This window comes from Momordica charantia, assembly GCF_013281855.1.
Source record: "Momordica charantia cultivar OHB3-1 chromosome 5 unlocalized genomic scaffold, Mcharantia_2.0 BLBB01000005.1, whole genome shotgun sequence".
NCBI lineage: Eukaryota > Viridiplantae > Streptophyta > Magnoliopsida > Cucurbitales > Cucurbitaceae > Momordica > Momordica charantia.
In genome coordinates, this window is record NW_028275163.1 from 21,333,466 (window position 1) to 21,359,017 (window position 25,552).

The 25,552-nt window shown below is 31.8% G+C and overlaps 4 protein-coding genes across 5 annotated transcripts; 2 read left to right on the forward strand and 2 right to left on the reverse strand.

Annotated features, from left to right (window-relative positions):
- Positions 1 to 1,087: 1,087 nt before the first annotated feature.
- Positions 1,088 to 3,882, forward strand: LOC111019327 (patatin-like protein 2). The gene is made up of 5 exons (XM_022295677.2): positions 1,088 to 1,373; positions 1,462 to 1,649; positions 2,268 to 2,445; positions 2,538 to 2,714; positions 2,803 to 3,882. Exons 1-5 carry the CDS (start codon positions 1,245 to 1,247, stop codon positions 3,442 to 3,444), a joined length of 1,314 nt encoding a protein of 437 aa, XP_022151369.1. The 5' UTR covers positions 1,088 to 1,244; the 3' UTR covers positions 3,445 to 3,882.
- Positions 3,883 to 7,548: 3,666 nt separating this feature from the next.
- On the forward strand, positions 7,549 to 11,748 carry LOC111019343 (calmodulin-binding family protein). Its single transcript, XM_088123629.1, has 8 exons — positions 7,549 to 7,939; positions 8,070 to 8,870; positions 9,674 to 9,739; positions 9,829 to 9,917; positions 9,991 to 10,078; positions 10,333 to 10,572; positions 10,786 to 10,887; positions 11,020 to 11,748. Exons 2-8 carry the CDS (start codon positions 8,175 to 8,177, stop codon positions 11,746 to 11,748), a joined length of 2,010 nt encoding a protein of 669 aa, XP_087979755.1. The 5' UTR covers positions 7,549 to 7,939; positions 8,070 to 8,174.
- Positions 11,749 to 12,470: 722 nt separating this feature from the next.
- On the reverse strand, positions 12,471 to 17,962 carry LOC111019344 (homogentisate solanesyltransferase, chloroplastic). Its single transcript, XM_022295712.2, has 10 exons — positions 17,586 to 17,962; positions 16,009 to 16,136; positions 15,757 to 15,903; positions 15,070 to 15,295; positions 14,419 to 14,492; positions 13,657 to 13,749; positions 13,301 to 13,418; positions 13,163 to 13,225; positions 12,876 to 12,908; positions 12,471 to 12,703 (listed from the first exon to the last, which is right to left on the reverse strand). Exons 1-10 carry the CDS (start codon positions 17,799 to 17,801, stop codon positions 12,629 to 12,631), a joined length of 1,173 nt encoding a protein of 390 aa, XP_022151404.1. The 5' UTR covers positions 17,802 to 17,962; the 3' UTR covers positions 12,471 to 12,628.
- A 762-nt stretch (positions 17,963 to 18,724) lies between these two features.
- On the reverse strand, positions 18,725 to 24,982 carry LOC111019365 (putative homogentisate phytyltransferase 2, chloroplastic). Of its 2 annotated transcripts, none has more exons than XM_088123630.1 (10): positions 24,691 to 24,982; positions 23,285 to 23,427; positions 21,828 to 21,974; positions 21,458 to 21,683; positions 21,033 to 21,106; positions 20,820 to 20,912; positions 20,339 to 20,394; positions 19,845 to 19,907; positions 19,089 to 19,121; positions 18,725 to 18,988 (listed from the first exon to the last, which is right to left on the reverse strand). In XM_088123630.1, exons 1-10 carry the CDS (start codon positions 24,898 to 24,900, stop codon positions 18,939 to 18,941), a joined length of 1,095 nt encoding a protein of 364 aa, XP_087979756.1. In that variant the 5' UTR covers positions 24,901 to 24,982; the 3' UTR covers positions 18,725 to 18,938. The 2 variants fall into 2 exon arrangements, with proteins under 2 accessions (XP_087979756.1, XP_022151430.2); XM_022295738.2 differs by having other exon boundaries at positions 18,727 to 18,988; positions 20,339 to 20,456; positions 24,691 to 24,981.
- Between the last annotated feature and the right edge of the window lie 570 nt (positions 24,983 to 25,552).

Here is a 25,552-nt window from a genome sequence, read left to right on the forward strand (position 1 = left end):
GTTTGACACATTTATTATTATTATTTTTAACTATCTCCATTTTTATATATAATTTTATTAGTTGAAGTATTGCTTTGTAATTCTTTTGTATGTTTTTGTGTTTTAATATGACAGTTGTTATGTTATTTTAAAAGCAATATATTTTTATAAATACATATTTATTTTATGTTCTTTAGTATAATTTCTCTATTTTTGAATGAAATAGTTATTAAGAGTAATCGCTCTTTTCTTTATTTCGAAGACATACTTTAGATTTTTAAGAAAATCGATGAAATTATTTTTTCTTCGATGATGGTGAAACTTCGACTCAATAAAATACAACTCGTCATTGTTAAAATATAATGTACTTTCTACTTATCCTCCAATTAAAAAATAAATATATTATATAGGCATATCTTATTTATTGTTGAAATATATAAACTTTATGACCCAACTAACTATAGTATATACTTAGAAATGATAGGGACTTCAATGTACAAGGAAAAAGAAAAGATTAATAAAAAAGGAGGAGAACCACTCAATTTTCAAATCATAGAAATATTACAGAAAGGTGATGATAATTAACTTTTCTCCAAAAAAAAAAAAGTGATGATAATTAACGACTTCTATAAATTCAACTGGAAATCAAGAATTAATAATTAGAGATAGATTAGGTCAACAATTAAAGAAACATATTAGAATTTTGTTAAATGAAAAACACACTTAATTCAAACGTTTTCCCATTTGTTGTGGTTTGTGAAATAATTAAAAGCTGCGGTCTATTAATATTTGTTCCCTTACAGGTGTCCACGTGTACGACCTAGATTTGAGGCCTTGTCTCGTGGGGTGAATTACGCGTCAAAAGATTCCGTTCCGTGACAATCGGATTCACTCATGGATATATTTTTTAAATAAAAAAATTATTACTAATTAAAAAAAAGATTAAAATTATTAATATTCAGAATAACGATTATTCAATTCTTGTTGAAAAGAGAGCTTTTTCCAGAAAAAAAAAAAAAAGAAAAGAGAACTCATTATTTAATTGGAGGCTAAACGTAAAGTGAATTATATTTTAATAATTAATAATAACGAGCTCTCGTTAGTCGTTTGGACAAATTAGGTTGTCAAATGGACACGGCCCAACTCTTTTGACTAGAATTTCTTCACTCGTCTTCTTCATTTCATTTTCATACAGCCGCCGGCAAAGTGACGAGAAGACAGCGACGGCTCCTGTCAACAGTCCTTTCGTTTTCGGAAACGATTCGATGGCAAGTTCTTCTGTGGCCCGAGATCCGACTCGTCAGAAGTTTTTCGCCGTTCTCGCGATTGACGGGGGCGGCGTCAGAGGGATTATACCGGCAGTACATCTCGCCTTCCTCGAGTCTGTGTTACAGGTATTCATGTGTTGTTTTTATGTCGTCGTTCTTCGGCGCGCTCTCTCTCGCATTTACTGACTTTATATGCCTAATGGGTCGGATCTAGAAAATTGACCGCCCAGATGCCAGGATAGCTGATTATTTTGATGTAATAACCGGAGCGAGTACTGGCGGACTGCTGACGGGAATGCTAACGGCGCCGAGCAAGGATCAGCCGAACGTACCGATCTTCTCTGCAGCTGAATTGAAAGATTTCTACCTCAGACACTGCCCTCGAATATTTCCGCAGACAAGGTAATTATTAATATCAGTAATGTTTAAGATTCTGTTGGTTGGATGGATCAGTTTAAGCCACGGTTCGTTCATGGGTTGGGTTTGTGATTGAACCGATTATTCGGGTTTTATCGATCAGAAAAGGAAATTCCGCTTTGCGGTGGGTTTTAGGGTTCCAATCAAAAACCCAACCTGAGATTGAGTGGGAAATTTTCGTTAAAGTTGGAGATAGGATGATGAAATGAGATCTATTAATTGCTATCAAATCCCCTTCTCTCTTTTTTGCATAAACCACTTAAAAATATGGGTATTATTGGAAATTAGTTTTATTTTCTGTTATATATATTTTATGCCATTTCTATGTCTGAGCCACCGCTTACACGTGTATCACACCATAAATTGCACTTAATGAATGCTACTATTTTTTTCTATGGAGATCAAATTCACAATTTTTTGGTTGAAAATATATGATAATTACTGTTGATTATGCTCGATTTGGCTAATGAATACGATTTTTTATACGTTATTTTTGCCCATAATGTTTGTATGTACTTTTAGTTTTGCACAGGCTTTTGAATTTTCAAGAAGTTTTGTGTTCTGTTTTAATTGTTTTTCTTCTTCTTTTTTGGTCCATTGCAGATGTCGATATCGATGTTTAAAGAGATGGTTCCTGCGTCCAAAGTACAACGGTCGCTATCTCCAAGACCTTATCAAGAAGAATCTTACTGATATCAAACTGAGTGATACACTCACAAACGTCGTGATACCAACTTTCGATATTAAAGCCAACCAGCCCATTATATTCTCCAGTTTTAAGGTTGGTTGTGCATGTGTAACATGTTGTAATTAGTTAATAAGCTCCATAATTTAGCTACTAATCTATGAGATTTGTTCTTTTTTCATCTGCAGGCACAAAAAGATCCACTGTTGAATGCTAATCTTTCCGATATCTGCATCTCCACATCGGCAGCACCTACTTATTTCCCTCCGTATCATTTCAAAACCTACAACGACAACGTGGGGCCAGCTGAAGAGAGGATGAAGGAATTTAACCTTATTGATGGTGGAATTATTGCTAATAATCCGGTAATGAAGTATTATTTGGTTTTTATGCTATTGATTAATTAATTATATCATATTCAGATTGACTAATTATATTCTAATTTGATTATAGACATCCTTGGGGGTAAAAGAGATGCTGGAGTCGACTACTAGTTCTTCATCGTCCCCTCCGAAACGAGTTCTCGTCATATCCCTCGGCACTGGCTCGTCTGAAAACAAAGCCAAACTAGATGCGAAAAGGGCAGCTAGGTGGGGCGTATTCTGTTGGTTGCGTCCTCTTATAAATATGTTACTGTGTGGAGGAGAAAAAATGCCGGAATCTTGGGTCTCATTTTTATCGCATCAATATGAGGTCGATTATCTTCGTATTCAAGACTATACACTTAGCGGGACTGTAGCATCAGTGGACATTGCAACGGATAAAAACCTCGAGCGGCTTGTGAAAATCGGGGAAGAGCTATTGAAGAAGCCAGTTAATAAGGTGGATCTCCAAACTGGGGAAGTTCTACAAACTGGGGCACAAGAAGGTTGTGCCTCAGAAACTAACGAAGAAGCATTGATCAGATTTGCCAACTTACTGGTAGAAAATAGAAGAAATTCCACCAACCATACATCATTAGCCTCTTCTAGTGCTGCCCAAAACGGTTATGCCAAGTCAAATGTCCATTTGACAGAGTTCAATATTCAAAGGTGGTACGAGAAGAAGATTAAAAAAGAAGGTGAAAACATGTCCGAGCTTGCAAGAGGAAGGTAAAGTTAAGTCCCCTAGCTTCGTCTTCCCCTTGGATGATTCTTTGTATGTGTACTAGGTATTGGCGTGTGGATTCAGGAGATGCTTGTTCTTACATGGATTGCTTAAGTCACTTGTGATAGGATTGAGTACATCATTTGGTATGAGAACTTTGGCTCAAGATTTGACATATATCTCTATCTATCCATCTATCTTTACTTGTTTTTCCAACTTTTCTTTCAAGCTCCAACCATTGCAAGTTAATCCAAAGGTGTCGGTTGAGCTTCTATGTTACTTGCTTTCTTGCATTGTACTTCTGTTTTAAGCTTGTTATAGTTAAAAAAAAAAAAGAAAAAAAGTTTGTTGGTGTGATTTTCTGCACAATTGTTATTTTTCTGATACAACTTGTATTGCTTGGTAACTTTATACTCTGAGACTCAAATGACTTGAAATTTATGACCATTATGAAACCCTTTGAGTTTAGCTTTGATCTGGAAATTTTCAGATAATTTGGAGTTCATTTGGTTAGACAAATATGATAAGGAAGACGAAGAGATCTGCAGAATAGTAGTTACAATACATTTTCTCTCACTTTGTTGGTTGATTTTAAAACGTTGCACAACCATCCTCACTCAAGTAAATTTATTTGCAGCCTACTATTTACATTCTTTTCTAGTCTAATTTCATTTCAAATTGGTTTGGAGTCAATCCATCCCCATTTAAGATCAGCTCACACCATCAGTAAAGGTGAACACTGCTCAGTCTCTGTTTTCAAAAAGAGTGTTTATTCGGTTTTTGACCTTTTGACCTTCCAAATTTATATGGTCAATTATACCTTTTTTAATTAATTGAAATTTATTCAAGATAAAAATAAGAAATATATAATATTATAGTCTTAAAAATTTGGTTTCTCTCTCAACTTTTTATATCAAATTTTTTTTTATTTAATTGAAAAAAGTTTTACCAAATATTTTAAGTTTTATTATCTTATTTCTTTGTTTATATAAATAATTTGATCATATTTTTATTTTTAACAAAATAATACTATTATGCATACATAAAATTATAATTCTTTTATATTTATTTTACAAGAATTTTTTGTACCTCTACTAAACAAACTAATATCATACCTAATGATCTATTATAGTCTAGTTTTTAATATTGCATAATTTGAATGTTTATAATGAATGAATCTAAAATTATAATTAAGAAATTTTATTTTTTTACCTCTAAACTATACAAGTTGTATCAATTTTTAGCATAAACTTTTAATTTTATCAAATTAAACTTTAATCCTTATAATTTAATAATTTTTTAATTTTTATCCTCTATTAATTTTCACTAATTCACACATTAATTTAAATAAAAAAATTCAACTAAGAAACTCACTAGTTTAATAAAAATCAAGTTTGATTAATGCACAAAATCGACAATGAAATCATTATGCCGAAACTTTACAAATTAACACAAAAAAAAAAATTAATTTCACAATATATATTGTAATTCAATGAAGACATCTGATAATAATATTTTAACAACATTTTAAATTAAAAGTAATTACCAGGAGCCCCCAAAGCTTTAGAATATTTATATTTTTGTTAATTAAAAAATTCATAATTCTATGATGGTTTAGTGGCAAAATGCGTACATAGTTTCCATTTTGACGATTTTTGTTTTGTTTTTTTTTTTGTTTTTGTGTGAATCTCTCAAGCCCCTTGAAGCCGGGTTCGAAGCCACTGCTACGTGATTTTGATTATATTTTTCATACAATCTCTCAATTTTGGAAAAAAAAAAGATAAAATAGAATCAAACATAATTTTAAATAAAAAAAGAAAGAAAGAAAGAAATGATACCATTAGTAATTTTCTATTTTTTTTTTAAATTCCTTCACATAAATATATTAATTTTAAAGAAAAGATGAGTGAGATATTCAAATCCTAATTTTTTATAAAAGTAATTTTCTTATTTAATACTTTTTAAATGGTGTAATCATCCTACTGTTTTGAACCTAGTAGTTTTTTTTGTTTAATTTATACCTATATATTTATAGTCTTTATAGTCTAATTCTTACTAGCAAATTCAAAGTTTATTTTTCTTTTCAATTGATATGTTGCATTATATATGGGTAATATCTTTACTATAAATTGTTTTACACACATATTCAAAATCTTTTTTTCTCTTTATAAATCATAAAACTTTTTACATTTTAACTTATTTTTGTATAATTTTACTTTGAAATTGAAATAAAAAATTTAGAAACTTAATTTTGTAATAACTGATATATAATATTACAAAGTTTGTTTATTTTTTTTATACAAAATATAAATATAAATGTAAAAAAATTAAATTTTTCATAAAATATTTAAAAACATTATAATTTTTATAAATAAAAAATTATGTTTATTATTTCAAGTTTCATTCTCCTTATTTCTGGTATGTTTATATATGAAAATCCATCATGATTTTTATTGAACAAACTAATAATCAAAATATATAAACTGATATAAATACTTTCCTATATAAATTTTTGATCTATCACTAATTGAAGTTATCATGCAACAATTTTATAATATGAAAATTTGTAAAGGACAATTATAGTATAATAAATTAATAATTTAATTCAATTATGAATTTTGAGATTGCTAACTCATAAATTATTTCTACTAAATTTTAAAGTGAAGTCCCCTAAACGAAAATTTTGGATCCACCACTGGTTAGAAGCTAAAATTTTGCAACAATTAAAAAAGCTTTCAAAGCCTGTATCTTTTGATGTAATTTGAAGTTTACAATAAAAATTGATATATATTACCAAGTTAGTTACTTTTTTTGCATCATGTTTATATGTTTATATGACATCAAAGTCTGGATCCGTTACTGATTATTGCTGAGCTAAGCACATGTTCACATCTAATGTTAAAATTAAAATATAATGCATTTTTTTATCATATCCTATTTTAAAGTTAGATTTGAGAATCGTATTGTTCCAGGGAGTGAATGCCGCGTTTTTTTAGTACAACATGAGTGGGAGATCACAACCTCTTGATTGGAGATATATGTCAATTACCAAGCTATGCTCACTTTCAGCTATTTGTTCCATACAGGTTTTCGCATGTCATCATTTAGAAAAATAATATCCTTGGAGTCACGGTCCGAACGTAATGCAATGCGTTTTTTTAATTACTTGGGAAAACCAAATTTTGCGTGAGAAATTCTCCATCTCCATGTCTCAAAAAAATTAATTTTTTTATCTCCTTTGTATTAAAAAAAATTAATAAACAGTATGATATGAAATTTAAGAGACCGTTTTAAAATTCTATTTTGGTCATGATTCTTTCGACTTTAGTTTATTTTTATTGATGTAGTTTTAAAATATTCATTTATATACTTTTAAAAAGTGACAATTTTGATCCATTCATTTTTATTTTTATCTCATTTATTTCTATCATAATTTTAACATGACAATCAAAGCAGCATAGCTCAGCAGTAATTATGTTGTACTAAAAAGAGTTCTCCTTTCTTTGTTCCAATTTTCAATTTGTTCCAAAAAATAGCCCTAAACTTTCAAAGGGCATATTTTAGTGCCTAAACTTTGAGAGACAAAAAAATAATAATAATAATAATAATAGTAATAAACAACTTTAGTCCATTGAATTTTAAAATATCTATTTCAATCCTTTGACTTTAAAGAAAATATATATATTTTTAATTTTGTCACCTAGTATTCCAGCATTCCAATATCTACTCCAACAAACCGTTGTGACTTCAATACATGCCCACATTAACACATTAATGCGCATACTTAAGTCATATTATACGTCTATGAAAAATAAAATAAAAGACAATAACTAAAATATGATTGTTTTTATTTCCCTGACAAATGATTGTTTTTTTTGTTAAAAAAAAAAGATTAAAATAGAAGTTCAACATTTGAAAGTTGAATAACTAAAATACAATAATTTTAAATAGTTGAGTACATCAATATTTAGGAATTTGAGTCTCTAACCTCACAAAAAGGTTACTTTATTCCTTAACCAGGTGAGTCCTCAATTGTAATATATTGGATCTTAGAGAAGGGAAGGTAATGCGTGTCTTATCCATTAAATTAGAATCTCATCGTTACCCTTGATAAACACTTTCTTCCCAGAGAATTATTCAAAAGAAACTATAAAAAGAAAAGGAAAAAACTAAGGCAAAACCCAAATATATCAGGTGGCAACATTCTACTATACACTAATCTCTCTCTTAATTTTTGCTATGTTTAGTAAGGTCCCAGAATTGGGAGATTTGAGAGTCAGCAGATGTTTTGGTTGGCAATGGTCAATGGAGGTTTGGAAGGAAAGCCTCCAATGGAAAGACAATTCCTCAATCTCCGCTCTGTCTCTCATTGTTACCAACCCCTCTGGTTCTGTCTTCTTCCTCAAACTCCCATCTGGCTCAGTTTCATTCACTCTCCATTTCTTCTCTCTCCTCTCCCTTAAACTATTCTCCTCTCCGATTCTCCTCATTGTCTCGGATTCAGGTTAGAAACTCTACTTCTCATTTCCTCCTTTCTCTCTCGCTCTTTGTCTACGATGAACAAAATTTATATTTACTACTCTAACTTTATGTCTCTGGTTGGTTTTGTTATGTTTTCTTGTTTTGATGTTCAGGAAATCGAGACCCTACTCGATTTGGGATTAAAGTGAGAGATAAAAAAACAAAAAAACCAAAAATAAAAAAATAAAAAAAAAAAACAAAAAAGAAGAGGGGGAAAAATGGGGCAGTTGTTTTCATGTCCATTGGCAGATTTTGAAGATTTGGATTTCGATGCTGTTCTTGTTAGATCCATTAGCTTCCAAGATGGGGACATGAGGAATCCATTACGGTCTGTTAGTTTCAATGGGAGGGACTCAGAGCCAGCCATACTAAGATCCTTCGGCTCTCACAGAATCAGGGTCGAGCGGCCGATCGCCACGAAACCCAGGGAATTGGAGACCATCCTCTCATTCAAAACTCCACTGGCAGATATGGAGAACAGTGAGTTTGGGACATCAGTTAGTGACCATTGTAGAAATGACCAACAGAATAATACGACGCCTCGGGTTTACTTGACGCCGAAGCGTTCGGAGGAGGAGCACGAACACAATCGGGCGGCATTGAAGCTACAGAAAGTGTACAAGAGCTTTAGGACAAGGAGACAGTTAGCGGATTGTGCAGTTCTGGTGGAGCAGAGATGGTTTGTGTACAATTTTCTTTGTCAACTCTGGAAAATTTGGTGCATGTTCATGTCAATCTACCATTTCAAAAGGAGTGGTAAAGATTTGGAGTTTTCTTTTCCTGAATCGTCACTTAATAGGTGGAAGCTGCTGGATTTTGCTGAACTCAAGAGAAGTTCAATATCGTTCTTTGATATTCAAAGACCAGAGACCGCGGTTTCACGGTGGTGCAGGGCCAGAACCAGGGCTGCCAAGGTAACTAACAGTTCATTCGTTTGGTTATTGATATTTGGTCCAAACACGAAAACCCACAAAATTAATTCCTCTGGATCTCTTGCTACGCTTATATTTGTAATATTATAGAACAAGATCCAACGGACATAGGTGAACACTACCAAGACTGGGCCATATTTGGTAATTTTGGTTAAAACAGGAATTAATTATTTTTAAGGAATAATTAATTATAAAAATTAATACTTTTTTTTAAATAAATATAAAATAAATGTTTTTAAATATACCTATTAATATTTTTTACTTACTACTATTTTAATTATCTAATTCTTTATTCAGTTTTCTTATATGTTTGAATTTTAGATTTTTTGTAGGGCTGCATGGCTCAAACTTTGTCTAATTTAAATAAAAAAAGTAACCATCCATTTGTAGATATCCTAAATTGTGACATTTTAATAAAAAAATATATATGACTACTCCTAATAAAAATGAAATATTCTTTTTAAATTATTTAACCACATGAAAATGAAAAATAAAATTCAAGTCATTAATAAAATATAATTTTAAAAAATAACGTTGATAGAATATTATAAATTTTATTTTTAAATGTTTATTTATTTATTTATTAACTTTTCATTTCTGCCCCTGCATTATTTTAACACTCTTGCCTACAAGTATGGACTACTATTATATGAAATAAGGAGGAAATAAAATACGAAGACCTCTTACTCTGATATAATGTTGATTCTTGACTTAACAGTTAAAGTTATAAGTTGTAATATATTTAATCTTTCTATACGTATTTTGATCACAAACGTCTTCTGTAGGTAGGAAAAGGTTTGTCAAAGGATGAAAAAGCCAGAAAACTTGCTTTGCAGCACTGGCTCGAGGCAGTAAGTTCACTCTCAACAGGGTCTAAATCATACTTTTAAGGGCTTTTTTTCTCTCTTTTTTGATGACGATGTTTCTCTTTCATAAACAGATCGATCCTAGACATCGCTATGGTCATAATCTTCAATTTTATTACGTAAAATGGCTCCATTGTGATAGCAAACAGCCTTTCTTCTATTGGTAAGACTAACCAGAATCTAATAAGGTTAAAAATTGAACATATTCAAAACTCTAACAGACGATTCTATATTAGGCTTGATATAGGAGAAGGGAAAGAGGTGAACATGGAGATGTGTCCCAGACATAAGCTTCACCAACAGTGCATCAAATATCTTGGTCCGGTAAGCCCGTCATCTTCTGCATCACTCTGTTAAAAGGGTGTAAGTAACGAAACAAAACCAATGAACTGAACTGGACGATCGAATAATTTGGTTCGGTTAGTGGTTCAAAAAAAATAAACAAACACATGTCAAAATCTTAATAGTGGGCAGCTGCCAAGTTTCGTCTTTCCTGATATAGAATTGATGTAGGGCATTAAAAATATTTCAAATAATTATATTGAATATAATGACTCAAAGATTGTTCACTTATGCAGATAGAAAGGAAGGTCTACGAGGTTAAGGTGGAAAATGGGAAGTTTACTTACAGGTCTAGTGGGGAACTTCTTGACACAACAGGAGGACCCAAAGATGCTAAATGGATCTTTGTATTGAGCACATCAAAAAATTTGTATGTTGGGCTAAAGAAAAAGGGCACATTTCAACATTCAAGTTTCTTGGCTGGTGGAGCCACATTGGCTGCCGGTAGATTAGTTGTGGAACAGGGTATTCTAAAGGTTAGAATCAGAACCATACCAATCTTCTATGGATATCTTCATAAATTGAATAGGAGTGAGTTTAAGAAGTAATTTTATAAGAACTTTCAGAAAAAAAAAACACTAATTAAGGACTTTCTTTGAAAGTACTTAATAATTTCAGATTTATTTCAAGTCCTTTTGCCTAATTTCAAATTTTTTTCTTTTTTGTCTCCCTTCACCTGGACTTAATAGGCAGTTTGGCCTCACAGTGGGCATTATCTTCCTACGGAGGAAAATTTCCTGGAATTCATGGCTTTCCTAAAGGAAAACAGTGTGGATCTAACCAATGTTGAGGTACACAGGGACCTTCCTTTATATATTTTGGTTACAGTCAGACAAACCTCTGAATGTGTAATATAACTTGAGAACTTTCTTCTGGTGATTATGACTGCTGACACAAATTAAATGTGTCTATGCAATACTCAGCAAAGCCCATATGAAGAAGAAGAAGCTCTCACCAAGAAGGATAAATACTCCTGTCATGAAGAATATACTGAAGACGATACCAGTGGAATGAACAAGAGAGACACAATTGACAAGAATAATCCTGCAGAGACTACAAAATCAAGAATATCAAGATTATCCAGAGGATTACGCTCAAAGCTTACTAACCTTCAGATACCAGAAAGAAACAATGTGTTTGACATATTCAAGAAGGAAACACTTCCACCTAGTTGCAGAGTTCGCATTCCAGATTCTCCTTCAGACGACGGCTATGAAACAGCTGAAGAGTCCTTTTTATCGGAAGAAGTATTCATGGTTCCTAAATCAAACCTATTTGACGAAGATGAAGAAGACTATGATGACCGACCGATACCAAAGGAGAAAATCTTCAGACGTATTAATTCCCATAAAGAAATGAAATCATATCAGTTGGCAAAACAATTGTCAAGCAGATGGACAACTGGAGCTGGACCTCGCATTGGTTGCATGAGAGATTACCCACAAGAGCTTCAGAACAAGGTATTAGAGCAAGCTCACTTGTCTCCCAGAGCCAAAGTTGTTCAGCCTTCTCATTCCCGGACTCTATCTCGAATCGGCTCCAAGATTTCGCCTCCAAGTTCATCTAAAGACACAAGCACATCCAGAATTCCGCTTGCTTCAAAGAGCATGGTATTGCCTCAAACTGCAACTCCTTCGGCTGAGTGTAATTAGAATATGAATAACAAACGTGTATCACACGTATTACTCTGCAATTATTGGATAGAAAAAGATGACATATACATAGTTAATGTGCTTCTTTAGGCTTCAAAAATGGACTGAGGGATGAAATGCTTTTGCATGCTTTCATTGCCTACTAATATATATAGGTGAGGAGACTCTTTTAAAGGAGAGGTATCATCTCAGATTTGCCCAAAGAGAGTTATTATGTTTACACAACTAACACAGTTTGGTCTTTAAACTACCTTTATGTTTGTCATTTATAACATGATATATTATCTTGTTCAACAATGTTAACAGTGCAGCCTAATTGCACAATCAAAACCATTCAAATTATTTGACAACTTTGAATAGGAAAAATGGTACCTGGCCTATTCGGCAAACTGTATAGAGTCCATATCCACTATTCTTAATTTGTAAAGTCCTGCGCTGTTGATGAGTGAAAGGAGATGGAGATTGGAGATTGACATGTGCTACACAAGAAGTTGATCATGATATTCTTTCCTTATTGCCCTACGCACGTATCCATATCCAAGGCATAATGAAACTTTCCATTCAAGTTATTGACTTGTTTCGTCTTCCCTTGCTTGATCACACAGGGTAAGTTATGTTGCAATAAAGATTACAGAATAATGCTAAAATTACAACCAACTACCATTGTGATCTGAATGTTATAATGGCCCAAAAGAACAAAAATAGGGGGAATTCAAATGAAATTGATACAACTGAACTTCATATTACATAATAATACAACATGAATCTATAAAAATTTATAGCAATTATTTACAAGATAGCAAATCGAATTTATTTTTCTCCCTATATCTCATGCACGAACAAAAAGATCATAAATGAATAAAGTGTTGAGACTGTTCTGCTAGATTAAAGGAAATATGATATACTCAGCATAGAAGAGATTCCATATAAATCGATAAAATGTCGAGATTGCTTCCTGCAAAACAAATCAAAGTAATTACTAGGCTCCAAACTTTTTGAGGATTGGATTGAAAAACTGCCTTAATTGCAAACTCATTAAATGAATAACATATTATAAAACGCTCGTGGTTGTTCTTGATATGAAAAGTTTCACCAATATTATTAAGCAGTGAGAACTAGAACCTTACCTTATTATAATTTGCTCTCTCCAACAGCCACGACTGAGATTCAAAAGAAACAAGATTTATGTAAGTTTTGAGTCAATAGAGATAAATTAGTTGTTTTCAAGGACAGAGTTCGTGTTGGCTGTCGATTAGTATTAATACAGACTAATCAAGAAAAGAAACGGCTGTGGGATTTTTATATCGAAGTAAACATTTGTGAGTTGAGAAAAACAAAGACAGGTAAAACAAGTCTATAGCACAAAATAGAACTTTCATTTGTGGTGGGTGGGAAAGTAATGCAAGAAATTGACCTGGAAAATGAGAGACGATGCCAAGATTGCATGAACAGGGATCATTATGTTCCGGTTAAAGGCCTGTAAAGATGGAAATTTAGCAAATTTACTTTATAAGATATGTAAAAATATTTACAGTTTAAATGATATACTGACCTGAGGATTGTAAATTGCAGCCACAATAGCAGCAACATAATTTAACAGCAGAAGTCCAGAACCAAGAAATGAAATATTTCTAACTCCAAGTTTTGTTGCTAAGGTTGATATCTGAAACCTATATTATAATGCTCTTTCAGATGATGACGAGATAATTGCATAATTTAAATAAACGAACTGAGATGCAAATTATGGAGTTCCAAAAAATTGAAGCGCAGAGAAAACAAGGCCAAAGGAGCAAAATCAGGGAAAATATTAAAAAAGAAAAAAAAAATGGAAGTCTGAAAAAAAGGTTAAAGAAATAAGATCACTTCAACTAAAACAGGAGTCATGTGGAAGTAGGTGGAGTATCTTACTTGCGATCCCCCTCCACATCTGGAAGATCTTTTGTTATGGCAATCACCAAAGCAAACAGGGTTACAAATGTAGTGATGAAAGCCACAGGTGAGCTGCAAAGGAGTTTAATGTCCAGATATAAAAATTTACAAAATCTTTAGAGCCTGATTAAGTGCATACTAAGCGACTAAAACTTAAAAATAAAAAATAAGCAGCAGACTCAAACATTGCGACTCTAATTACACAAACTGTCATGATGCTTCTTCCAAGTTCTGGTATCACTATACCTGATAAGAAACTACCAGCGATACTTTCATCATGAGTCAATCGTGCATTAGCTTCAGGTCGTAAACACACAAGCCCAGCCCAACCTCTACTTAAGCACTAATTGCAGCTCAAGGTACATGTAAAAAGCTTTGAAAGGTTCCAAACCTGATATATGATTGCCAGAACCATTATTTTATGGCATCAGAGAAAGTGCTTGTTTTGAATGTGAATCATTAGAATCCCCTATTTCTATAGCTTAAACCCCACAGTATCTATACTAGAAGCAGTACCTACTATATCGAAGTTCATTGAATAATGACAGCTATTCCATAACGTGGTACAAAATTCAGGTTGAATAAACAAATAGTTTATATTTTTGAGCTAAATGTGGTTTTTGGTAATCATTTACAGTCCAAGCCACCAACTTCAGAAAAATAATCAATTTAAAGTAGGAGCCACATATCTGCACCATGATTCAGCCTAAACTGCTTTACGAATTATAAATAGCAACTAACCTCCACTCAAATGTAAGTCCAAGAGCAGCTCTAGTGGCATAATAGACACCAAAATTAAGAAGAAAACCTCGTACCTGCAGAATTAAGTTGACTATAAGACAATATTGCTCGTTAAAGCTTTAAGTCTTGGGGAAAAGAATCTGGCAATGCACATTAAAATCACGTTAAGAGTTTATAAGATAGCTGTTGTGCTCCAAACAAACGAAACTTATAAACTAGAATGGCAATTATGAGAACCAAAATTAATAATACTTTCAACTTATGGTGAAAATTTGTATAAAACTGGATACTTAAGTAGCATATCTTGACACAGTAACAAAGTACAAGTATTTAAACACCATTGCCATGTTTCAAATTTCTAAAAAGAAATCGTTTCTGTTCTGAAATGGACAGCTTGAACTCAGTCATTTAACTTTCTGGAAATCTTTAGAAATGATACTACATGAAGTGAACAACATTTTTCACTTTAAATCAACTGAAAAGTTGCATGTAGCTGAATCCCAGTAACAAGCAAGCGTGCCATATTTTTTCCAACTTGCTATTCATCAACCTCTTCCAACATATAAATAGTCAAGCTTTTTCAATGATTATATTAAAACCATGTGCCATAAACTGAAGTAGGAATTTTCAAGGGAAGAGAAAAGTATGTACTGTGGCAATTATAAGAAATGCTGCAACAGGAAATCTCTTCATTCTAAATGGAGGAACGGAGTAGATAGTCCCAAGAAAAAGACCAAGACTGTAGAGAGAAGTGATAAATGGCCCAAAGTTCAACCCAACAATTAACAGACCAGCCACTGCAAAAAATATCACCAAGAACCAGGCAGATTTGACTGAAAGATCTCCTGCAGCTATTGGTAAATATGGTTTGTTAACTCTGCAAATGAAACAAAAAAGAGGGCAAATTATATGCATTAACTATGCATCATTGTCTGAATATTTGTTTTCAAAAAAATAGGAAGCATCTCTTCAAGCAGTAGACTGAACTAACATGTATTTGCTGTTTATACGTCAATCATCAGACTACTAAGTACCAAATTACCAATGAGGTTTAAATGGACAAAAGAAATGCCAATCAGAAAAAAGCTCAAGAAAAAATTTTAAAAGAAGAAAGAATTTTCCAAGTGAATTCGGAGCTGTTTGTCACCAAATCATGATAATTATTCAAATCTATTGGATAAAAAAATTGCTAGTCGCATACTTGGTTGTTGATTCTTGTTGCTAATTAGTTCTCATGATTAATGATCTGGTATTGAGGAGCCAACCTAGTATGGCATTTAAGTATGGAGCCAAACAAACTTAAAACTGATTCACAGAGAAAAGTATGAATATACATACTTGTCAATTCCAATATCATAGATCTGATTGATACCGACAATATAACCATTTCCGCATATTAGGGCAAAAAGACCAGATAAAGCTTTAAGCAGCAAGGACCACTTTATGAGATGTGAATTCTCAATCAATGCTCTAGTCACCAGTGAACTGTGAAAAGGAATCAAAATTAACATAGTCGGGAACATATTTAAAAAGCAAGCAAGGAATCTCAATGAAATTAGTGTATTCTAATTCATTGACATAGCTACTTACACAGATCCTAAAGCTGTTCCACGTATTGTATGGGGCCTCAAAAACCTCCAGCAAGCATCTCTAAATGCTGAAATATTGTTCACTAGGGGTAGGGGATCAGGTCCTGCAGCTCCAACTTGAGTGCAGGCCTGGCAGCACCCACTATAAAACATCAATGTCATGGACACATATAGTCTGAGTAGATTTTTCAACTACTGAATAGGACGACAAAGAAGAAGACTGAAATATGCAGGTAGAAAGTGAACAGCAGTGAGGATAGTAAAAAGAAAAAGAAGAAAAGAAAAGGAACTTCTACTTCACTGACAGCTGAGTGCCCTTGAAGTTCAATAAACCACCAAATTTATTATTTCCAATTTTAAAAAAACTTCACCTAACACGCTACATATCACATACCAAAAATATAACAATCATTCATATTTGCTTATGGTTTGGTAGAGTCTCATCTCATCACGTACTGTTGTGGTGTAAAAGGTAACCATATTTGATTAGACCAATAGAAAGTAAAGATGATATGTTCCATGTGGACATGACGGCTATTTTTCATTTTTCCTGTTTCTTGATAACTGGGGTATCTGCTCTCGATCAACTTGATGAGACTAAGTTAGAAATCTGCTCTTACCTAAAAACTATGTAATTTCATAGCTTCCCTCTTAACAACTAGGCCAAACTACGGTAAAGTTAATTGCAATTGAAAGCTTAAAAAAACATAAAAATTAATTTTGGAAGGTAACGTCGAAGGCTATAGTATTATTACTCAACATGACACTTAAATTGGGTTGGATATATTGATCCACATCTCTCTCTTTTTTTTTTTTTTTTTTTTTTTTTTTGCAAAGGTAAATATATTGATCAATCAAAGCCACTTCTTCACTATCCCTCCTGTTTCAAAACCATGTCAGTATTACCCTCGCACGGACCAAAGCTTTCTAAAGCATAAATACTTCTAAATTTTCTAATATACTCAAACCGAAAATCAAAAAGGAACTTCTAAGGTAAAGCAATCGACAGAAATAATTCACACGTCAACAAATTACAATCTGAAAAACGCAATTCCAACTTTGAATTTTATTTCACTTATTTATTTGTAATTTGTTTTCTTTTAAGAGAAGAAGACCTAATCTTCAGTAGCTTAGTAAATCCTAATTTTCAGCTGACCATTAGGTATACAGGAAGTGATAGTGGGATCCTAGTTTATTGGACTTATAGTTAGATTTTGCTTGTATTTAATTTTGAACTTTGATCGAATAAGGGAATCATCTTCATTCCATCAAAATTTGTCTGCAAGCTTGCAGTTCAGGTGGTTCGGCAATCCCCAAAATTATCTCTTAATTCCATTGGAACACTTCTTTTAGGTTCGGCTCACAAAGTAAGTGCAATTTCTTTCTCAACAAAAGTTTGGTTTCTTGATCAAAAAACAACGTAACTGCAACAATTGGATTTCAATCCCTGTCCAGCTGAAGGTTCAGCCACAATCACATTAGACATTCGCAGATTGGTACTTCATCAAGCACAACAAAAGCAACCCGCAAACCGCAGATCACAAACAGTTACAGCAATCACTAAGGCACCAAACACACCTGGATGGAAGTTCGCCGCCCCGATTTAGTCGAAACACTTCTCCGGCAGCCGCACGGCCATCTCGGCTGCAGATGCACTGCAAAATTCGGGATCAGAGTGGAAGGAACGGTTGCTGCGGGCTTAATTAGTAGCTTTCTGTGAGGCAGAGAAGCCCTGAAAGTGGAATTGACAGCCGGAGTTCGAAGAGAAGCGGAGTGAAACACTGAATGCTCCATCGGAGGAGAGGAGAGCAGAGCGAGAGGAATTGGAGTGGACGAAGGAAGAAGAGATGAAGAAATTCGATTCAAGAACAAGATTGCATTTGGTTCGGAGCTCAGATAACATCCATTGTAGGGGCAAAATTGCTCCGACCCTCTTGCAGTTAATAAATGCACGTCCATTTCAAATGTAGCCGTAATGTAGTTTAAATTGGTAATCTTTTTTTGTTTTCCTTTTAAATAAAAGTTAGGTAATCTTTTTTTAAAAATATATATATAGTTAGATCCATTTTCATTGAAATATTGACCGGTAAAATAGATTATATTTGGAAGTGATGGTAAAATGAGTAATTTGAAAAAAATAGATTTAAGAATAATTGATTTTTCAAAATCATCACATACCTTAAAAATCAATTTTAAGTGATTTTATGTTTTCCTAAAATCAATTTTTTAATCTACCAAACATAATCAATGGAAATAGAACTGATTTTGGCCATGACAAAAGTGATTTTACCATGTCAAAATCACTCTCAAACACACCCTTAGATTTCGTTTCTATTTAGTTCCATAACTTCTAGTTTTGAGATTTAAATTTAGTATATATTTGAACTTTTCAAAAGTCGTATGTTGGTCTCGTTTGAAGTTGGTTTGTCAATCTGAGTTTGGGTTCTCAATTGATCCATGGGTTGAGTTGACCTAATAGAATATGATGTGATATTTCTCATTGACTCAATACAAATGTCAATGAATTTAGTTGGTGCTCGAGAAACTTGTTGACTTTCATTGTAAATTAAAACATTTGAACATTAAACTTGTATATGAATGAAGAGGAAGGCTCGCAGTGCTATTGGAGGTTTGACTCGGTAGTTACTTAAATCATAAGATACATAGTAACTAACTTATAAAAAAATGTTATTTCTCGTGAGAGTTTTTTCTTTCACGCGAATTTAAAGCAATTAGATTTTGTGGGTTGAATTGGTCAACTGATTTCGATCCATTCATAAGTTCATAATAAAATACAACTTAATTCTAGTTGTCGATATCGACATCTACAATGAGAGGTCGTGGAAAACAAATGCTCTCTTTTTCTCTCTCAAAATTGAGGAGAAATGTGTAGTGTGAAGAGGTTTTTATATGGAAGGGAAGACCAAATATTCAGCATAGAATAGCTTCCACAAGAACATGTAGAAATTTGAGGCTGCTTCCTGCACAATGTGAACCAAAATTCACAAACACATAAATAATTTAAAGTATTATCTTGCTAATAAAGAAAAATAGTTAAATTAAATGTAGAGATTACATTACCTTGGTGTATTTTGCTTGGTCTAACACTCTTGTCTGAAAATAAAATCACACCAAAATTATTAGATTGAAGATATAAAATGATGATTAAACTATAAATTTAGGTTGCCTTAGTATACCTCCTAATTTAAACACTTTTCAACCTTTTTTTTTTAAGTTTTTCTTTTTCTTAAATAGTTTTGATTAAATTTTAGGGCTCTCGGTCAATCACTTTTTTAATATATATTTTTTTAGTACAACAAATTAAGGGTATGGATGTTTGAACCTTCGACCTTAAGGAAAGAAGTATGTACCAATTACTACCAAATTATGTTGATATTGACAATCACTTTTTGAATAATCAACTTTAAAGTTGTTCTTCGTAAATGTGATTTGTATTTGATACCAAATAGGAAAATACTCTAGATTTAAGCAACGACAATAATAATTTTAGCCCTCCAGAATTACTTAGAAAGTTGATGTGAACTTTTTTTTTTTTTTAAGAAAAGTTGATGCAAACTTAATACACTCTTAGTTCATAAATTTTGAAAATGATCTTTGTTTTTAACTTAGAAAATTGTTAATTCCTTGTGGTTGTAACGCTTACAGAATTTCTACTCATGTAACATATTCATTAGTTTTTTCTTTTAATGACATGTTACATCAATCTTTTTTTAATAATATTAATGATTGTCTAAAATAAAATTAAAAAAAATTGATTTTTTTTAATTAGTGGTCTAAATTTATAATTTAACCATAGAAAAATATATATATAGAGACCTGAAAAACAAGACTCATGGCCATAATTGCATGAGTGGGTATGAATATGCTCCGCCTGAAAGCCTACATCAACACATTTGAATCAGATCATATTTGAAAACAATCAATAGTTATATACAATGGTAAATTCAACAAATACTTAAAAATAATAATAAATAAATTTAACAAAAATATGAAGGAAAAAAAAGAAGAAGAATCACACCACGTCAAAAATATTGTTTCTGATTTTTTAATTGTTTTTTAATCTAATTTATTTTTAGAGATGGTTCATCCAAACAACTTTTCAATTTAATTTTAGAATCATACACTATTTTAAACTATGCTTTTTTAGTTTAGTTCAACAATATATGAGGTGGAAAATTGATCTCCAACCAAAAAAATTCAAACAATGCCCTCAGAATTTGGAAGAAAAACAAAAATAAAATGGAAATAATATTAAAAGAACAAATACTCAAAGGAAATTAATTATGAGATTAAAAAAAATGAGAATTAACCTGAGGCATAAAAATCGCAGCCAAAATAGCAGCAACATAGTTCAGAAGAAGAATCCCTGAACCAAGAAATGCCAATTTTCTTACTCCAAGCTTTGTAGCAAAGGTTGTTATCTTATATCTGTTGAAAAAATAAATAAATAAACAAAATATCCAATAAGTGGGAAAAATCAAGTGTTATTACCTGTCATCAAAATTGGAAAGTCAAAATTAACAATTCCTCAAAAACGGATTTGTAAACAGTGATTTGGAAACTACAATTAATAATAATGTAAACTTAGTTATATGAATTTTTAGAACAATTTTGAAAAACTAAAATCGAAATTACTTCAAAAATAGTTTTTTTTTAAAAAAAAAGAACATAAATAAATTCCCAATATGAAATCAAAATAAATCATGCATCAATCTTGAAAACAATTCAAAAGAAAAAAAAATAGAAGATTTATTTCGAAAATAGCTTCCAAACAAACCGTAGAGCACTTACTTGCGATCGCCTTCTATGTCGGAAAGATCTTTTGTAAGGGCAATGACCAAACCAAAAAGAGTAACAAATGTGGTGATGAAGGCCACAGGTGAGCTGCATTTTGCATGCAAAAATTTAAGACAATAATTAATTATCTCTAATTTGTGGGTAAAGATTATTGATCAAAATTTTAAGAGAAACTTTGATCAGTAATAAAATAATATTATTGTTTACCTCCATTGAAATGGAAGACCAAGAACAGATCTTGATGCATAATACACACCAAAGTTCACAAGAAAGCCTCTTACCTGCAAAAATGTAGCTAAAAGTTATTAATTACCATTAAACAAATAGATTCGCAACTTTCATAGTTGAATACGAACTCATACAAATATATCTTTGATAGATTCCTATCAAGGGCTCGGATCCAAATTTTATAGTGGATCTTCGTTTCAATTTTTGGACTATAATGCCGTCAATACTCATGGAGTTCCATCACACACTAAATAGTACATATATATTATAAATCTTTGTCAAGTCTCTTATATTTTCTCGGATCATTAAGCAATTTCGATCCCAACCCGCCCCACAGATACATTGTTCCGAATCTAACCTAATTTGCTTGAAGGTATTGTTGCTAAGAAGAATATTGAACGTACCAAAGCAATGCAGAGGAATGCAGCAATGGGGAATCTCTTGAATCTAAAAGGAGGAACAGTGTAAAGAGTGCCAAGAAAGAGAGCGAAACAATAGAGAGAAGTGAGGAATGGGCCTGAATTTAAAGCTGCCAGTGACAGCCCAACTGTTAAGAAAAACGTGACTAGAACCCACGCTTCATTGCTTGTGATCTTCCCCGCCGCAATTGGCAAGAATGGTTTATTTACCCTGCGAAAAAATCAAAATAATAATAAGAACAAAAATCCAAGCTGAACAAAAAATGTAGTTATTATTAAAAAAAAACCCATTAAATCCAAATTATATCAATAAATATTTAAAAATTTTGTGGAGAGAGATAAAGAGAGAATATACATGTCAATATCGACGTCGTAAATTTGATTGAGACCGACGATATAACTATTGCCACACAATAATTGCACTAGGCCGCAAAGTGCCTTTATTATTATTGGCCAGGTCAACAATTTTGGATTTTCCGTCCACACTCTAGCCGCCAACGAACTGCTCAAGAAAGAAGAAAAAAGAAACTTAGATGTTTACTTAGGTATTTATTGATCAACACCGTAATGAAAAAATTGCACCCATAAATTTTCAAATGTACCTCAAACTTTAATAAAAGCTTTAATAATGGTCGGTAAGTAAACAAAAAGGTCAATAAACGTAAATAATTCAATTGATTAAAATATTATATACTTCTCTTTAAGATTTAGAGGTTCAAAATCTGACCCAAATCCTTTTTTTTTCTCTCTAGGTTGTAGCCTCATTATCTAAGACATTTTTACATCTTCTACACCCCAGAGTTTGTAATGTTCAAATCTCAATATTGTATTTGTGACGTACGTGTAAAGAAAAACTCATTTTCTTCAATTTTGTGAATCGGGGAGGTAATACAGCTGCTCATCGGTTGGCGCATCTGGTTTTGGATTCGTCTAATCTGCATGTCTGGGTGGAAATGTGTCCACCGACTGTGACTCTTTGCGTAGAGGAAGATTGTTTTCGTGTTTCATCTTATGTGTAATGGTTTTTTACGTTTTCATTTGCTTCAGAACAAAAAAAAAAGTGGGATAGTTTGAACCTTAAAAAAAAAAGTGAAACAAATTTTGGACGAGACATTTTAGAAATAGTTATATATGTCTTTTACTGTGAGTTTGAAATTATATTTTTAGATATGTTTTTTAGTTTATAAAATTTTCAAAAATTTAAACTTTCTATTGAAATTTAAATAATATCCAAATTATAAACGTTATTACAGTTTTAATCAAACTTTACAAAATTAAAAAAATTTATGTTATATTCTTCAAATGGGCTATAATTTCAAAAGTGACTTTAAAATTAAACATAAAATTGATATAAGATAAAGTTTTAAAATATAAAAAACACATATTAAAATACATCACACATGAAATACAATATTTACACGTATAATTTGCTTTCTAGTAAATTATATATCAATGGTTAATCTTTTAAAACGTTGACTAAATTATCATTTTAGTCTTACCATGTTTGTTTCCAAGTTAGTTCCTATAATTTTGAAAGCTTTAATTTGAAATTTGTTTTAAGTATTTGTTTATATCTTATCAAATCATCACTATTAGCTAGTCCAATTATCAGCCCACATCTTAAAAACTTATTAAAATAGAAATTAAAATATAAAATTTAAGAAAACCACCCTTAGAGTTTAATGAATAAAATTAAAACTAAACCTTTAAATCAAATTATTAAAACTATATATAAAAAAAGTTTTTGTTTGTAAAAAAACATCGAATTGTTAGAGACAAAATTGTAAAAAATAAAAAATAAAAAAAAAGTACCATGAAGCAACAAGGGTTCCATAGAAGGTATGAGGCCTGAGAAAAGTCCATAATGCCCTTGCAAAATCCCAAAGTTGTCGAGTCTTTGCTTCATCACTACCACCATATTCCTTGGCTGCTGCTGCTGCTTGGCTGCTCACCTCCTAAAAATTTTCAAGTTTCAATACGACGAAATTACTTTATTACCCTTCACATTCTACTTTAGAATAAAAAAATTATAATTTATTCACTAATTGAAACTGACCTAACTATACCAACCTCATGGAATCACAAAATTTTCAAACTTTCTCAGTCCACCAAACATTATAAAAATAAATAAATAAATAACAAATAAAAAAGACACTGCGCATATTTTCCATCTTTTTGGTTGAAAATAATGTTGGGAGTAACTACATATATTTGTTGAAAATTTTGTATGTAAATTGAACAGAATATTTAAGTTCAAATTTTCAAAATAAAAAATGAAAAATAGTTGAGTGACGTGACATATGACGGATGAAAATTAAAGATAAAAACATCAATGCATATATGGTATGCATGATAGAAACAAAGTTTCTTGTTACTAAGAGTGAGCAAAAAACCATTAAATATATATGCATTTTAACCGTTTTTTAATATTTACTACGTACAAAAGAGAGGTCTAACTTCAATCCTTAAATTTAAAAAGAAAATACTTTACTTCTTATACCCATGATAACTAAATATTATATTCAACACCATTAAAAAATTGTCAACTTCTTGATTTAGAAAATATATATAAAAAATTTAATGGTGGTAAGGACAAAAAAATTAACAAGACAAATATTTTCCAATTTAAAAAGATATATAGTAAATCTCTAACATGATAGTTAATAACAATTTTTTTTTTTAGTTTTCTATTTTTAAAGATAATCAATTGACAATGTTTTCACCTTTCTTAAAAACATTCCTAACTAAATTAAAAAAGAAAAACTATTTTTTAGTTTTCAAATTTTAGCATATATTTTGAATATACTCCTGACAGCAAAACAATGAAACGCGCACCAAGGTAGTATTTAAAAGCTTGATTTTTAAAAAAAACACAAAATTAAAAATAAAATGATTATCGCCCAATCTAATTTTTTTATGATGTATCTATTAAGTAAGATAAACTTACAATTATGTGTCTAATATATCCAACGGAATCTACTAAAAATAAAATGGTTAATCAACCCGAACCTATTTTTTTTTATGACCTATCTATTAAGTACGATATCCAATATGTTCTTAAACTTACAATTATGTGTCTGATAGATTTAACTGAACCTACTTATGACGTTTAGGGACAAAACTCGTAATTTAACCGATACTTGTACGTAGAGGGAGAGAGAGCTAGTTAGAGAGAGAAAGAAAAAACCAAGCTAGAGAGAGAGAGAGAGATAATATACCCGAATTAGATGTATGTGGAAGCTTCTTCTATGGCTCCAAAAGCCTTCACAAGAATACTGCAGAGAGGGCAAAAATTTTATGGGTTTATTAACCACTAATTTCCTTTTACCATTACCATACGAACAAAACGGCGTCGGATTAAAGCTCTGAGAAGCGGCAGCCATGGCACCACCTTCCACTCTTAACAAACACGAATAAGCCATTGTCATTCCTCAAACCTATCTCACAAAGGATATCGCTATTTATAGACTGATCATCTCTCTCTCTCTCTCTCTCTCTCTCTCTCTCTCTCTCTCTCTCTCTCTCTCTCTCTCTCTCTCTCTCTCTCTCTCTCTCTCTCTCTCTCTCTCTCTCTCTCTCTCTCTCTCTCTCTCTCTCTCTCAAGTAGGTGAGAAGACTTTGAAAATAATTTTCCTTTGTCTTTAAAGTTAAAATAATTGGCCAATGAGATCAAATTTTATCGACTTTTAAAATGGTATTAAGATGTCATACTCACTCGAACTATGTTCTGACTTGAAAATTAAGTTCCATTTTCAACGAAGAGTACTGAAAAATAATGTCGTATATCTTTCCTTGTTCGCCCCAATATATACTAGTATTAAAATTATATATTTCTTTTAGAGAAAACTGTCTTGATTAGTTCTAGCATTATATGAGGATGGGATTTGAACACACGATCTTTGGGTCGAAAATACAAGATTTAACTAGTTGAGATTTTTCTTTCTTGATTTTATTTTATTGCTAACCGTTGAGTTAGACTTATGGTGGTTTTGTGGTTATATGTTTAATGACTAAATATATATAGTTTTTGTCCCATAGTATTTTTTTTAATTACACCCCAATATTTTTTAAATTGAAAAA

Bases quoted from the DNA above. Each gene is read 5' to 3' on its own strand.
- LOC111019365 (XM_022295738.2), bottom strand. From the start codon at position 24,900: ATGACAATGGCTTATTCGTGTTTGTTAAGAGTGGAAGGTGGTGCCATG. The intron at 21,975-23,284 runs GTACTTTTTTTT...TTTCTTGAGCAG, and splicing joins GGAACCCTTGTTGCTTCATG to TTCGTTGGCGGCTAGAGTGT. The intron at 21,684-21,827 runs GTATATTCTCTC...ATTTTTTCGCAG, and splicing joins TACGACGTCGATATTGACAT to GGTAAATAAACCATTCTTGC.
- LOC111019343 (XM_088123629.1), top strand. From the start codon at position 8,175: ATGGGGCAGTTGTTTTCATGTCCATTGGCAGATTTTGAAGATTTGGAT. The intron at 8,871-9,673 runs GTAACTAACAGT...CGTCTTCTGTAG, and splicing joins CCAGAACCAGGGCTGCCAAG to GTAGGAAAAGGTTTGTCAAA. The intron at 9,740-9,828 runs GTAAGTTCACTC...TTTCATAAACAG, and splicing joins TGCAGCACTGGCTCGAGGCA to ATCGATCCTAGACATCGCTA.
- LOC111019344 (XM_022295712.2), bottom strand. From the start codon at position 17,801: ATGGAGCATTCAGTGTTTCACTCCGCTTCTCTTCGAACTCCGGCTGTC. The intron at 14,493-15,069 runs GTACATACTTTT...TTAATTCTGCAG, and splicing joins CATTTCTTATAATTGCCACA to GTACGAGGTTTTCTTCTTAA. The intron at 13,419-13,656 runs GTAAGATACTCC...ATTATAATATAG, and splicing joins GATGTGGAGGGGGATCGCAA to GTTTCAGATATCAACCTTAG.
- LOC111019327 (XM_022295677.2), top strand. From the start codon at position 1,245: ATGGCAAGTTCTTCTGTGGCCCGAGATCCGACTCGTCAGAAGTTTTTC. The intron at 2,446-2,537 runs GTTGGTTGTGCA...TTTCATCTGCAG, and splicing joins TTATATTCTCCAGTTTTAAG to GCACAAAAAGATCCACTGTT. The intron at 2,715-2,802 runs GTAATGAAGTAT...ATTTGATTATAG, and splicing joins GAATTATTGCTAATAATCCG to ACATCCTTGGGGGTAAAAGA.